This window comes from Leptodactylus fuscus, chromosome 7 (genome assembly GCF_031893055.1).
Source record: "Leptodactylus fuscus isolate aLepFus1 chromosome 7, aLepFus1.hap2, whole genome shotgun sequence".
Lineage (NCBI taxonomy): Eukaryota > Metazoa > Chordata > Amphibia > Anura > Leptodactylidae > Leptodactylus > Leptodactylus fuscus.
This window is the reverse complement of record NC_134271.1, coordinates 10,659,096-10,674,945: the sequence shown is the minus strand read 5'-3', so window position 1 is coordinate 10,674,945 and position 15,850 is coordinate 10,659,096. Positions and strand designations below refer to the sequence as shown.

At 47.2% G+C, this 15,850-nt stretch overlaps 1 protein-coding gene across 1 annotated transcript; it reads left to right on the top strand.

The window, feature by feature from the left end:
- The first annotated feature begins 1,310 nt into the window (after positions 1-1,310).
- TMEM9B (TMEM9 domain family member B) lies at positions 1,311-8,755 on the top strand. Its single transcript, XM_075280951.1, has 5 exons — positions 1,311-1,462; positions 3,724-3,815; positions 4,381-4,489; positions 5,104-5,238; positions 7,108-8,755. The coding sequence occupies exons 1-5, from the start codon at positions 1,382-1,384 to the stop codon at positions 7,261-7,263; spliced, it is 573 nt and encodes a 190-aa protein (XP_075137052.1). The 5' UTR covers positions 1,311-1,381; the 3' UTR covers positions 7,264-8,755.
- The last annotated feature ends 7,095 nt before the right edge of the window (positions 8,756-15,850 follow it).

The window sequence follows — 15,850 nt, the reverse complement described above, 5'->3', positions numbered from 1 at the left end:
TGGCGGTGCATTGCCCGCACGCCGCGCTCAGATAGCTCAGTCCAATTAGACAGGTGAGACCCCTGGGGGCCGTGGCCTTTATACAAGGGGAGAGGATTATCCCACCTGTTAGGTGACAGGCAGCCCCAACGGGGGGCTCAGCAGGTCCTGCAAGTGACGTCAGAGGGACAGCACAAGAGAAGACCCGCAGCAGATGCTCTAGGTGACTGTACACACCTAATAAAGAGGGATTAGAACATGGCAGAGCAAATCTGTACTGTGGCCGCCTAATACTGTCTGCCATTTAGAATAGTGGTATATCTTATGTGGCAGAAGGAACTTAGGGGCCGCCTTAGGGTCCAGGGCCTGGTAGCGATTGCAACTTCTGCACCTATAACTACACCCCTGGGGAAAACACAGGGATCCCATTATAGTCTATGGAGTCCGTGTGGTTTCTTTGCTAAATGCTTCCCCCAAGGGAACTCCCCGAATGCAATACCAGGCGCAGATATGAACAGGGCCTTAGGTCTGTGTGGAGTTTGCAGCCGTTGGATGTCACTTTTCGCCTCCTGACATCTGGTGTCGGATAGAATATAAGAGAGTTGTATCCCGGGCACATGATGGCGGCGTTCTCCCCCCTCCTCCGTCCCACATTGACTGCATACAATCTAATTAGGCGACTTTTCTTGCACAAACACAAAACCCAGAGCAGGTGGGCGGCAGCGGAGACCAGATGTACGAGGCAGTCAGCAGGACACGGGTTTCCATGGTAAACTTCTACAACTAGGCCATAGCAGCCATACCCCAGCCCCATGCAATCAATAACGCAAATCGCTGCTTTATCATCCATGTGCGAAATCTCAGCAGGAGCCGCACGTGATGTGTCGTGTCGCAGATCCTGCGCTGTTAATTTCACAGCAAACAGAAAAAAATCACAGCTTACGAGATTTTTATAGCAACACTAAAAGCCTCCGACATGTGTGACTGTGTCCGCTAAAGTAGGAAGAACAGCTCTGGAGCACCAGGTGGTGCAAGTGATATCCGTCATGGTGTATAGGACTATATAGGAGGAGTCTGCAGTGTGGGTCTCATTCATTATTGGTGTCTGTTCACACCTCTTACTCAGAGACACAAATTGAAGCCCCAGGACCCCCAATGCAAATGCAACGAAGCCCTCACTCACCATATATAGAGGAGTACATGTTTATGGCTGCAGTGCCCTCGGCGGCCGCCAGGTGTCAGACGTTCCCTCTGCAGAGCCAAGTGCGGAAGCGGAACCTTTCTTCTACGCCGGGAAGACTATTGCGGCGCGCACTGACCCGGAAGTCAGCCGGAAGTGGGGCAGAGCCTGTTATCAGCCAGAGTCAGCTGACTGCAGGGTCGGTGCTGCCGGGAATTATACATGATGGCGGCCTTAATGGTATACACATACACGGCGGTGGCGATCCTGGTGCTGGCCCCGGTGTACAGCTCTGAGGAAAAGGTAAGAAAAGCCGCAGCGTGTGGACGCGACACTACAGTATATGATGCCGCACCATATCCCTGTATACTGTATAAATAAGGGTCTGTGTGTGAATATACTCTTGTCATCATCCTATGTGTATACACTTATGTACCCTGCCTCTTATATACACCCTGTGATCTGCATTGACCCCGCCCCTGCATAGATCCAGACCCCGCCCCTGCATAGACCATAATGCCAAACACATATAGACTCTTCCTCCAGATTGATCAGCTGACCACTCCCTGGTATGACTCATAATCACCTGACCCTGATCATAGCTGACCCCTCCCGAGTAGTGTGATCACTCTGACCCCTCCCCTGAATAGTGTGTGATCACTCACTGACCCCTCCCCTGAATAGTTTGTGATCACTCTGACCCCTCCCCTGAATGAGTGATTGCCCTCTGACCCCTCCCTTGAATAGTCTGTGATCACTCTGAGCCCTCCCCTAAATAATGAGGGATTGCCCTCTGACCCCTCCCCTGAATAGTCTGTGATCACTCTGACCCCTCCCCTAAATAATGAGGGATTGCCCTCTGACCCCTCCCCTGAATAGTGCGTGATCACTCTGACCCCTCCCCTGAGTAGTGTGATCGCTCTCTGACCCCTCCCCTGAATAATGAGTGATTGCCCTTTGAACCCTCCTCTGAATAATGAGTAATTGCCCTCTGACCGCTCCCCTGAATAGTGTGTGATCACTCTGACCCCTCCCCTGAATAATGAGTGATTGCCCTCTGACCACTCCCCTGAATAGTGTGTGATCACTCTGACCCCTCCCCTGAATAATGAGGGATTGCCCTCTGACCCCTCCCCTGAATAGTGTGTGATAACTCTGACCCCTCCCGAGTAGTGTGATTGCTCTCTGACCCCTCCCCTGAATAATGAGTGATTGCCCTTTGAACCCTCCTCTGAATAATAAGTAATTGCCCTCTGACCACTCCCCTGAATAGTGTGTGATCACACTGACCCCTCCCCTGAATAATGAGTGATTGCCCTCTGACCACTCCCCTGAATAGTGTGTGATCACTCTGACCCCTCCCCTAAATAATGAGGGATTGCCCTCTGACCCCTCCCCTGAATAGTGCATGATCACTCTGACCCCTCCCCTGAGTAGTGTGATCGCTCTCTGACCCCTCCCCTGAATAATGAGTGATTGCCCTTTGAACCCTCCTCTGAATAATAAGTAATTGCCCTCTGACCGCTCCCCTGAATAGTGTGTGATCACTCTGACCCCTCCCCTGAATAATGAGTAATTGCCCTCTGACCACTCCCCTGAATAGTGTGTGATCACTCTGACCCCTCCCCTGTGTAGTGTTATCACTCTCTGACCCCTCCCCTGAATAGTGTGTGATCACTCTGACCCCTCCCCTGAATAATGAGTGATTGCCCTTTGAACCCTCCTCTGAATAATAAGTAATTGCCCTCTGACCGCTCCCCTGAATAGTGTGTGATCACACTGACCCCTCCCCTGAATAATGAGTAATTGCCCTCTGACCACTCCCCTGAATAGTGTGTGATCACTCTGACCCCCTCCCCTGAATAGTGTGTGATCACTCTGATTCCTCCCCTGAATGAGTGATTGCCCTCTGACCCCTCCCCTGAATAGTGTGTGATCACTCTGACTCCTCCCCCGAATAGAGTGTGGTCGCCCTCTGACCCCTCCCCTGAATGAGTGATTGCCCTCTGAACCCTCCCCTGAATAGTGTGTGATCGCTCTCTGACTTCTCCCCCGAATATTGTGTGGTCGCCCTGTGACCCCTCCCCTGATCTCCACCGTCCACCTTTCCCATTATAGAACCTAGTAATTTCTTCTCTCTGGCATAGCTCCAGCAAACTACTGACCCCTCCCCAACATAGAACCAGATTAGACCCAGATCACCCCTAACCCTACCACACACAGTCCCAGATCACTGCTAGGCCTCCCCCCAAATATAAATAGATCACTTCCAAATCTCACCCCAACATAGAGCCCGATGACCCCTGCCTGGAATGAGATTCCCCCTTGACCCCTCCCCATCATAGACCTGGATCACACTCTGACCCTTTCCCTGCAAAGACTTGAATCACACCCTGACCTCTTCCCCACATACATCCAGCTCACACCCTGACCCCTCCTCTACATAGACCTGGTTCACCGCCGACCCACCCACCACATATTGCTGACCCCGCCCACTTCAGGGTGACTACAGTTTCACTTCTTTCTTTTGGATTTCTCATCTTATCGTTTTCCTTCATTTCCAGAATTCGGAGGACGTGCGCTGCAAATGTATCTGCCCCCCATACAAGGACAAACCTGGGAACATATACAACAGGAACGCGACGCAGAAGGACTGGTCAGTGTCCACCGGCGCCCCCTATCTGTCACCGCTATGAGACATGAATGTACTGAGCTGTAGTTCACACTGTCACGACTCCTCCTGCTTTCCTGGGGTTGCTCAGCTTGTGCTTGTCCGCTGCAGTTTTTGCTGTTTCATGTACTAAGAAGTTTTTGAATTCTGTCCTTAAATAAGTTCCTGTCAAAAACCACTGTGTGAACATGTCCTGATGGGCGAGACCAGACCTCTGCTCTGTCTTTTTGTAGTCCTGCTCACACAGTGCACGGTCTGTTACAGTGTACCAATGTCGTGTGCAGAGATCTGTGTTGCTGTGTCTACATTGATACATTGTAACAAAGCACTAATCTAGGTGTGCAGGATTCTGTACAATAGGGATTGTCAGGCCCGGCCTCTGTATACAGCACAGCTCGCTGGTATAGGTCAGTTATACAGCGGAGAAGAATTCAGCATCACATAATATTATAAGATTATATAAAACACCACATCTCAGGAGAAACCAAAAACCTTCTCATCTTATGATATCACCGAGCTGATCAATGTTTATCATTTCTTTTGGCTCCAGCAATTGTCTCCATATGGTGACTCCCATGCCTGTGCCTGCAAGTGACGTGGAGGCGTACTGTCTGCGCTGCGAGTGTAAATACGAAGAGAGGAGCTCGGTCACCATCAAGGTGAGATCAGCAGAATAGTGAGCGCAGCTCTGGAGTATAATACAGGATAAGTAATGTAATGTATGTACACAGTGACTGTACCAGCAGAATAGTGAGCGCAGCTCTGGAGTATAATACAGGATAAGTAATGTAATGTATGTACACAGTGACTGCACCAGCAGAATAGTGAGCGCAGCTCTGGAGTATAATACAGGATAAGTAATGTAATGTATGTACACAGTGACTGCACCAGCAGAATAGTGAGCGCAGCTCTGGAGTATAATACAGGATAAGTAATGTAATGTATGTACACAGTGACTGTAACTCAGGATCAGTACAGGATAAGTTAGGTAATGTACAGTATGTACACAGTGACATAGCGCTGTACATTGTATAGTGGTAGTGTTTGGTATTGCAGCCAGCCACATTCACTTGAGTTACAAACAGTCCATATGAATGTGACATGGCTGACTGCAGCCTCTTCAGTGGATCTATGGTTAGACTGATAAATGTATTAAAATCCCAGAAAACCCCTCTTTAGTTTAGGCTCCTACTCTAGGGAAGGACAGTTAGATTTTGGTGATGGTTGGTTCCCTTCTCCTTGCACTTAGCTGCTGTTTTTGGTGTCTCTGCAGGTGACGATCATCATTTACTTGTCCATCCTGGGTCTTCTGCTGCTCTACATGGTGTACCTGACCCTGGTGGAGCCCATACTGAAGAGACGTCTCTTTGGTCACTCTCAGCTCATACAGAACGATGACGATGTTGGGGTGAGTCTGAACACACGCTGCGGTTCCCTAAGCGCTAATAGGGCTCTGACCCATATAAGTAGTCGCTCCATATTATAAACCTGTCATCAGTAAGCGGAGCTGCCCTTTAGGATATCAGTTGGTTCTTACCCACAGTTTTGGGGGCTGCAGCAATAACTTCCCGTTACACATCAAATCCCCGAAACAATAGCGCCTGTTTACAAAGCAGAGGCGAGGTGTGGTGACAATAATGCCGCGCTCACACCGTGTCGTGTTCTGGCTCCAGATCTCTCATTCATGTATGTTGATTCCTATAACAAAGGGGTAACCCGATCCGTGTGCCCAGCCCCCGTCAGCTGCCCGTGTTTTAGAAACATGTCGTGTGACAATGGATGGTTGCATTACTTATTATTACTGGTGTCCCTATGTCATACAAGGACAGACGTTAGAAATATCACCTGTCTGACCCCTCCCCACAAGGAGAGATGTCGCAGCAGCTTTGCTATTATATCTCAGTACCTCTAGGGGGCAGACATTAGGTTTTTGATGCCTTGGCTGCCTTCAGTACAGTTCTGAATGTTTTACAGCATGGCTGGCCAGATTGATAGGAAAGCTGGGTGATGGTGACGACCCCTCTGCTGTGACAAGGACACTGTATTTGTCATTACGCAGGTTTCAAAGCCATAACGCTTGTGGTTTTGGTCCCTTTTGGGCTCTGTGCCCAATGCCGACACCCCCCTGATGTAAATAAAGGTGTGAACAGCTCTTTATAATGAGCACTCTGGGTGTATCACCTGGCAGGTGCAGCCAACGGGGAGGGGGCACATGGCAGATATGTCTTAAAGGGGTTTTCTAGAACTTGAAGACCAGTCCTTAGGATAGGATAGGCCATCAGTGTGTAGTTGGTGGATGGCTGACACCTAAAAACCCCACAGATCTGCAGCATTTGGGTGAGCACTGCAGCCTCTTCACCGACTCCCAAGCAAAGCGCCGTACATTGTGTGAGATCACAAGCAGATCAGCCCCATTCACTTGAATAGGACTGAGCCGCTGCTGGGACACATGACCTCTTCCAACAGCTAATGTCTGAAGAGCTCTGCTTACAGTCAGTGAATGGTGACATTTTTTTCTCGATCACACGTAGGAATAGCCTTAAGAAAGGCTATTCTTCTCCTACCTTTAGATGTCTTCTCTGCGCCGCCGTTCGGTAGAAATCCCGGTTTTCGTCTGTATGCAAATGAGTTCTCTCGCAGCACTGGGGGCGGTCCTCAGCGCTCAAACAGCACTGGGGGTGTCCCCAATTCTGCGAGAGAAATCTCCAGCGCCGCCTCCATCTTCTTCAGGAACGGCCTCTCTGCGCATTTTCTTCCAGAGCTGGGTTCATACTTCTAGGCCTCGGGCAGAGCCGACTGCGCATGTTCACAGTCCACAAGAAAATGGCCACTTACACCAGTTTACTGTGTAAGCGGCCATTTTTCTTGTGGTTGCGGGTATGCGCAGTCTGCTCTGCCCGAGGCCCTGAACCCAGCTCCGGAAGAAGACATGCAGAGAGGCCGATCCAGAAGAAGATGGAGGTGGCACTGGAGAGTTCTCTCGCAGCATTGGGGACGCCCCCAGTTCTGCGAGAGAACTCATTTGCATACAGCGAAAACCCGGATTTCTACTGAATGACGGCGCGGAGAAGACATCTAAAGGTAGGAGAAGAATAGCCTTTCTTAAGGCTATTCCTACGTGTGATCGAGAAAAAATGTGATTTTAATGGTAGAATCCCTTTAATGCCGCCATTCACTGACTGTAAGCAGAGCTCTTCACACAGGGTTGCAGTAAACGCTGCGTCACGTTATTGGCATCATTGCCCCGTGACTAACGTCTTGCGTTTCTCCCTTTCAGGATCACCAGCCTTTCGCCAACGCCCACGACGTTCTAGCCCGCTCCAGGAGCCGCGCCAATGTATTGAACAAGGTGGAATACGCTCAGCAGCGCTGGAAACTACAGGTGCAAGAACAGCGCAAGTCCGTCTTTGACCGCCATGTTGTATTGAGCTAATCGCAGGGCGCTCGCAGTCCTCGTTCCGATTCCTGCTTATGTCTTATCTTTGTGGAGCTGCCCTACTCTCCAGGAATCTGCAGGGTCTCCTGTAACGCGCCGATTCTCGGGTAGTGACCACTTTGTATATACAGATGTTCCTAATAATAAAATGGTTAATATATTGTTTCGCCGCCGCGATCACGTGTTCATCCTCCTGCATCAATCGATTCTTGTCCCTGTGATTTTTTGCATCTTTGTTAATTGAAGGACTTAGACCTCATCTCTGTCGCCTGCCGCGTGACCGGCCGCTGCCTACACACTCCTCGCATGATGGATACGTCCCCTCGGATCATACGCGACAGGATGAAGACCCTGTGCAATAAATGTAATGATCTGCAGGATTGCCATCTCTCAGACATCATTGCTGTGCTGCATTGTAGGAGATATAGTGTATATAGTGCAGCAGGGTACAGTATATCCATCTATATACTACCAGTGCATGTCCTCATGTGTCTGCAGGGGCAGAGAACGGACACGAGACTTCTTGTAAATACAGTCTGACATTTTCTCTAAACTGGAAGGTTTAATGTCGCTCTTATTTTTTTTTGGGGGGGGGGGGGTCGTAGCGCGGTCTTGTGGTTAGTTATATACTGACTGTAGTATACGGGTTTGCCTCCTGCTATATACACAGGAAAATGAACCATCCTGCAGCTGTCTAATAGACTTTGTGCTTTAATCTCAAGTTGCTGTCGGTGAATGGAAATATCTTGATTTCACTCCGAGCCTGAACACCGTCCCTGAATGAATACTTCTCCGAGCTGAGGGTTTGTTACAATGTTTTTAGTTTAACAGTCGAGAGATGAGGAAACATCTCGGTCCGGTCTTGGAATCCAGGCTCGGAGTTGAGGGAAAGTTGTGTTTTTTGTTGCAGATTTTGCTGCATCTGGGTGGAAAGCCAAATCTGCAACCTGTGGCCTCAGACTTAAGGCCGGATTCACACTTTGCATAGTTGTTGCCAAATTTCGGTTGCAGAGTCCGCAACAAAATTCTGCTACCTAACATTGTACAATGTGAACCCCAATCACGAGACACTATCTGCGCCCTGCTGTCTGTCTGCTGTAGCAGGATTTCATTTACTGCAATGCTGTGAAAATCAACCAAGGTAATAGCGCTCACCTATACTAATACATTGTAACAAAGCAGCAGCTGTAAAGTTCTTTAGACTGGAAATTCTCCCCTGATTATTATTAGTATGACTTATATGGAGTCCTGCGGATTAAGTCTCATTGGTCACGCTTGTATTTACCGTCAGTATTATGTGCGGAGACACAGGAACTCTCCTAAAGTATATGGAGCTAACCTAGTCATGTGACTGCCACCCCCCTCCCTGAAGTGGAATGGAGAGACAGCGGTCCCTGCTCCACCTGTTTTGTAGCTGAATTGAGTCTGGAATTTCTCGATGTTCAGAGATTTGTATGTCGAGATGAATAAACACTGAGTTAGTCCCTGGTTTATGTGTCTTGTGTTGTATTCCTCTGCGGCGATACCTGTGTATTACAAGCGGCAATTAGTGATATCACCGAATGTCAGTAACAAACCATTGTACACGTCATGTCCGATACTGAGCACCTTGCATAACATCCACAGTGCAGGAGAAGAAGTAAGTGAACCCCAATGACTTGTCTAAGAGATTCATGCAAAAGGTATTTCAATAAAGGAGATGGAAAGCGTCCATGAAATAAAGGCACTGAAAGCCTGGTGAGGGACAAATCTGTTCTTCATCAATATTGGTTGACGATATAATCAGACAAAAATGGACAACGCTTTTAATGATCAGCTGGAGGAGGAAGAAAAACAGAAAAAAACCATACACACCTGCCCCCACTGCTCTGGGTCTCTTCCAGAGTTGCGGTAAAGCCACTGATTGACCTCAACAGTCTTGTGATCAATGTGGCCAATGAGAGGCCTCAGCAGTCACGTGATCACTGTGGCCAATCAGAGACCTCAGAAGTCACGTGATCACTGTGGCCAGAGGCCTCAGCAGTCACGTGATCACTGTGGCCAATCAGAGACCTCAGCAGTCACGTGATCACTGTGGCCAATCAGAGGCCATAGCAGTCACGTGATCACTGTGGCCAATCAGAGGCCTCAACAGTGACATGATCACTGTGGCCAATCAGAGATCTCAGCAGTCATGTGATCACTATGTCCAATCAGAGACATCAGCAGTCACGTGATCACTGTGGCCAATGAGAGGCCTCAGCAGTCACCTGATCACTATGGCCAATCAGAGGCCTCAGCAGTCACCTGATCACTGTGTCCAAGCAGAGACCTCAGCAGTCACGTGATCCCTGTGGCCAATCAGAAGCCTCAGCAGTCGTGATCACTGTGGCCAATCAGAGGCCTCAGCAGTCACGTGATCACTGTGTCCAAGCAGACCTCAGCAGTCACGTGATCCCTGTGGCCAATCAGAAGCCTCAGCAGTCGTGATCACTGTGGCCAATCAGAGGCCTCAGCAGTCACGTGATTACTGTGGCCAATCAGAGGCCTCAGCAGTCACGTGATCACTGTGGCCAATCAGAGACCTCAGCAGTCACGTGATCACTGTGGCCAATCAGAGGCCTCAGCAGTCATGTGATCATTGTGGCCAATCAGAGGCCTCAGCAGTCATGTGATCATTGTGGCCAATCAGAGGCCTCAGCAGTCATGTGATCATTGTGGCCAATCAGAGGCCTCAGCAGTCACGTGATCACTATGGCCAATCAGAGGCCTCAGCAGTCATGTGATCACTATGGCCAATGAGAGGCCTCATCAGTCACGTGATCATTGTGTCCAATCAGAGGCCTCAGCAGTCATGTGATCATTGTGTCCAATCAGAGGCCTCAGCAGTCATGTGATCACTGTGTCCAATCAGAGACTTCAGCAGTCATGTGATCACTGTGGCCAATCAGAGGCCTCAGGAAGAGGACCCGTAATGACACAGGTAGTGACATTTAGGTCCTTCGCTGATTGGTCACGTTACCGGAATCTGCCTCAATATTGTCACCCCAAAGCTTCATTCTGCATGCTACATCTCTTTGGAAGTTGCGATCGTTACACAAACATGTTCTCCTAAATGATTAGTTATCTTACAGACTTCCTCACTACTCTGAGCTCGCACCGCCTGGTAGTTCCTTCTGGATCACATAATGTTCTGCTGCTTTGTATTCTGGGCAATGCAATCTTATCATGAAGCATTATACAGTAGGCAGGACCCATTATCAGAAGCATTCGCTCAGTATCAGGAGTCATGGTGAGGCCGACAACCACCGGCTGTTCTGCAGTAACACCGATGTAACCATGCAGGGAGATGACGGCCATATATTCACTGTAAAGCTGCAGGAAAAAGCGTACAAAGAAAGTGCCAACACAAACCTCACATATTGTCCCATAAACAGGACTCTTGTTGGGGCCGCAGCCGTCTCTGATTTCCCTGTTTGTTTAGTGGAATTAGGAGTAATAATTCCAGCACTGCTTCATGTATACACAACTGCGGCATTGTCCTGGGCACTATAAATGTCTGCAGGCTCCATAATGGGAGTACAGGAGAGTGGTCCAGCACCGGGGAGGTAAGATGTGCACCAGGATACCATAGCAGGCTGAATCATGGGAATGGGTAGTGCACATTATAGTACAGGAGGCTGCATGGTACTGGTCACATGTGAGCGACATAGATATAAGGCGAGATCTATCACAGGACAAAAATACATCAGCACCCAGTGGAGCCCATCAGTATAACCCGGATGTAACTCAGGATCAGTAATGTATGTACACAGTGACTGCACCAGCAGAATAGTGAGCGCAGCTCTGGAGTATAATACAGGATAAGTAATGTAATGTATGTATACAGTGACTGTACCAGCAGAATAGTGAGCGCAGCTCTGGAGTATAATACAGGATAAGTAATGTAATGTATGTACACAGTGACTGTACCAGCAGAATAGTGAGCGCAGCTCTGGAGTATAATACAGGATAAGTAATGTAATGTATGTACACAGTGACTGTACCAGCAGAATAGTGAGCGCAGCTCTGGAGTATAATACAGGATAAGTAATGTAATGTATGTACACAGTGACTGTACCAGCAGAATAGTGAGCGCAGCTCTGGAGTATAATACAGGATAAGTAATGTATGTACACAGTGACTGCACCAGCAGAATAGTGAGCGCAGCTCTGGAGTATAATACAGGATAAGTAATGTAATGTATGTACACAGTGACTGCACCAGCAGAATAGTGAGCGCAGCTCTGGAGTATAATACAGGATAAGTAATGTAATGTATGTACACAGTGACTGCACCAGCAGAATAGTGAGCGCAGCTCTGGAGTATGATACAGGATGTAACTCAGGATCGGTACAGGATAAGTAATGTATTCTCCCTCCTCCCTACTTGTGTCCTTTATAATAATAATGTTCTAATTCTTCAGGTTTTGGCAGAACAATGAGTAACAATCCATACAATTCACTGGAGAGGGCGAAAATTGTTGGGGACATGTTAACCCCGTCCTCCCTGTCGCTGCCCCCATTCTGTGTGGATACATCCATGATGTTCCATTTGCCCTCTGAGATGTACCAGTTGCACCGTTGTCAGGACATGACCCTTTTCTCCTATATGGAGACCCCGGGGTTAGAGCATTACTACAACAGCCTGTACGGCCTCTCTGCCCAACCTCCTGCTCAGCAGTATGACAATGGTGACAATTATTATGGACCATCCTACGTCCGTAAGAGGAATGAAAGGGAGAGGCAGCGGGTGAAGTGCGTGAATGAAGGCTACGTCAGACTCCGGAAACATCTACCCCAAGAATATTCGGAAAAACGACTGAGCAAAGTGCAGACCCTGAGAGCTGCCATTAAATACATCAGTCATCTGCAAGACGTCCTCTGCTGGGAGAGCAAAGAAGATTCCGGAGAGGGCAATGAACAGTATGAAAGAGCTACAAACAACCAAAGATATGGACGATGAAGTAGTGATCATTAGGGCAGAGAAATTTTAGGCAGAAAGGCGGAGTCGTGATTGGACATTCCAAGATGTGAAAAAGGGGAGGTGGGGGGGAGGGAGGAGGCACCCGGGCCGGAATTGTGGCTAAGCACAAGCCAGGAGTTTCTCATTCCAAAAGACTGGAAATAACTTGGAACTTTGTCACACCCTTGGAACCCGCCAAGCTGGGCGCTGGCCTTCTCCATTCTTCTAGACTCCATAGAACCAGAAGGACTCGAATGTAAAAAGTTCTTCTGTTTTTCTCCTTTTATTTTTACAACTGTTTTGCTTCTCTTGTCATCTTTTATTCATCCGGTTTAATATACACAGCACCGAACCCCTTGGGTATAAAATTGTTAAATCTAATGGAACTCTGTGTTTGTTCTTTGAACCCGTTATCTTTTTAAAGTGTGTTTGTGTCTGACGCGTGTATGAATGAATAAAATTTTCTGCTAATCCTGGCAAGTCAGTGCTGGTGGCAGCATGTACTTAGGGTGGGATTTATGCTCAATTTGTAACCTGAGTGAAGGATGAGACCAAGATTGAGTGAGTGGAGTGAATTGACCCCTGACAACCGCACCCACATCACATGCTAGGACATTCCGTAGATGACAAGGTTGTATCCACCTGTCCTATAGTCGGCCTCTCCTCTCCTGACATGGCTGATAACAGGGAGCAATAGACTGTAGGCGAGGTGAATACACTCAGAGGAAGGAGGGGACAGGAGGGGGTGCTACCTCCATTCTCATTGTGTTTTCTTCACCGAACAGGTTACACATTGTGATGAGTCTCAGCTGAAAGAAGGTTACAGAGGAAACAAACAAGATCAGGTCACTCCTCTGCTGAGATACTCTGTGCTGCTGGGGACCTGCTCCTTACACTATGTCACCCTCAGTCTGTGACCGCCCACATGATCAGCACACTCCTCTCCTGAAATACTCTGTGCTGCTCTCAGCCTGTGACCTCCCTCTGCTGGCTGTGAGCAGTATGACACCCCTCCTACAGATGGTTGCTGTGGTCTGGGTGTGTGACTTCCTCATCCTATTACTTAGGAGACGCACGCTCCCGTCACCAACACAATGCGGATCAGTCAGTGATAGGAAGACCGGGAGATTATAGGGATTGTAGTCACTCCGATGCCTGTGGCTAGAATAGTACAAACCCCGGCATAACATTCTTATAATACTCAGGAAATCACTGTTCGTAATATGTAGCGCCCCCTGAGTGTCCAGTATGCTCAGAGTATTGCAGCTTTACAGTTTCATGTCAATGCATCTCACATTACTGTATTATGTATTTATTTCGCTTACTTGTATAGTGCTAACATATTCCGCAGCGCTGTACAGACATTGTCAATCACCGTCCCATATAGTAGAATGGAAACTTAGATCTCGGTTTGCTGCCACTGACCAGACACTTTCTAAAATAGTCAAAAGTGGCGTTTTTTCACTGGCTTTTAACCCCTGGCTCGATTAGGGGTCACCCCCCGCCGATGCAAGAGACATCGAGATCGGCGCACAATACTCCGATCCAGAGGAATCAATAAAAATTCTGTAAAACACTCATCACGGAACTAAGCTAGGTGTAGCCATGAATCAGAGCAATGTTCTGCAGATCTATGGAGAGGTCAGTGGTGTAACAATCTGCAGAATATATCACTATGTACAGTATACCCAGTCCCCACTCAGTAGTCACAGATGAAGTGTCCAGGCGGGTGTGAACAGGCTCATGTCTCTCCTATCAGATCACATTCCCAGAGGCTTCTATAGTAACCAACACAGTAACCAGGAAACATGAGAGCGAGTGACTAGTAAACCGTGCCTGAGCCGCCTGGAGTCTGAGCACATCACTGCAGGACTGGAGGTGAGGGGTAGGGGGTCACTGCCGGGGGACTGGAGGTGAGGGGTAGGGGGTCTCTGCCAGGGGCTCAGACTGACCACATGACTGCAGGACTGGAGGTGAGGGGTAGGGGGTCACTGCCGGGGGACTGGAGGTGAGGGGTAGGGGGTCTCTGCCAGGGGCTCAGACTGACCACATGACTGCAGGACTGGAGGTGAGGGGTAGGGGGTCACTGCCGGGGGACTGGAGGTGAGGGGTAGGGGGTCACTGCCGGGGGCTCAGACTGGCCACATCAATGCAGGGCTGGGGGAGTAGGTGGTCTCCGCTGGGGGCTGTGCCAGCAACTGATGCTAAAGTTGCAAAATATCTGAGGTATTAACAATTTATTCACAGATGGAGCCCTGTGTGCGGTCACTGTGCCTGGACCACAAATACTGCAGTGTGACCTCCCCACTGTCTACACTCACCTGTCATAGCCTAGTTACACATCCAGAGCCTGTGTGCAGATATACAGCGGGACACCCATGTATGACCACTCATCATCATGACATCCACAGCAGGTATGTACCAGCAATCACAGGGAAGCTTTATAAGAACTGTAGTTATATTCTTGTACATAGGAGTAGTATTATAGTAGTTATATTCTTGTACATAGGAGTAGTATTATAGTAGTTATATTCTTGTACATAGGAGTAGTATTATAGTAGTTATATTCTTGTACGTAGGAGTAGTATTATAGTAGTTATATTCCTGTACATAGGGGGCAGTATTATAGTAGTTATATTCTTGTACATAGGAGCAGTATTATAGTAGTTATATTCTTGTACATAGGAGCAGTATTATAGTAGTTATATTCTTGTACATAGGAGGTAGTATTATAGTAATTATATTCTTGTACATAGGAGGTAGTATTATAGTAATTATATTCTTGTACATAGGAGCAGTATTATAGTAGTTATATTCTTGTACATAGGAGCAGTATTATAGTAGTTATATTCTTGTACATAGGAGGCAGTATTATAGTAATTATATTCTTGTACATAGGAGTAGTATTATAGTAATTATATTCTTGTACATAGGAGGCAGTATTATAGTAGTTATATTCTTGTATATAGGAGCAGTATTATAGTAGTTATATTCTTGTACATAGTAGTAGTATTATAGTAGTTATATTCTTGTACATAGGAGCAGTATTATAGTAGTTATATTCTTGTACATAGGAGTAGTATTATAGTAGTTATATTCTTGTACATAGGAGGCAGTATTATAGTAATTATATTCTTGTACATAGGAGGTAGTATTATAGTAGTTATATTCTTGTACATAGGAGGTAGTATTATAGTAGTTATATTCTTGAACATAGGAGTAGTATTATAGTAGTTATATTCTTGTATATAGGAGCAGTATTATAGTAGTTATATTCTTGTACATAGGGGGCAGTATTATAGTAGTTATATTCTTGTACATAGGAGTAGTATTATAGTAGTTATATTCTTGTACATAGGAGTAGTATTATAGTAGTTATATTCTTGTATATAGGAGCAGTATTATAGTAGTTATATTCTTGTACATAGTAGTAGTATTATAGTAGTTATATTCTTGTACATAGGGGGCAGTATTATAGTAGTTATATTCTTGTATATAGGAGGTAGTATTATAGTAGTTATATTCTTGTACATAGGAGTAGTATTATAGTAGTTATATTCTTGTACATAGGAGCAGTATTATAGTAGTTATATTCTTGTAC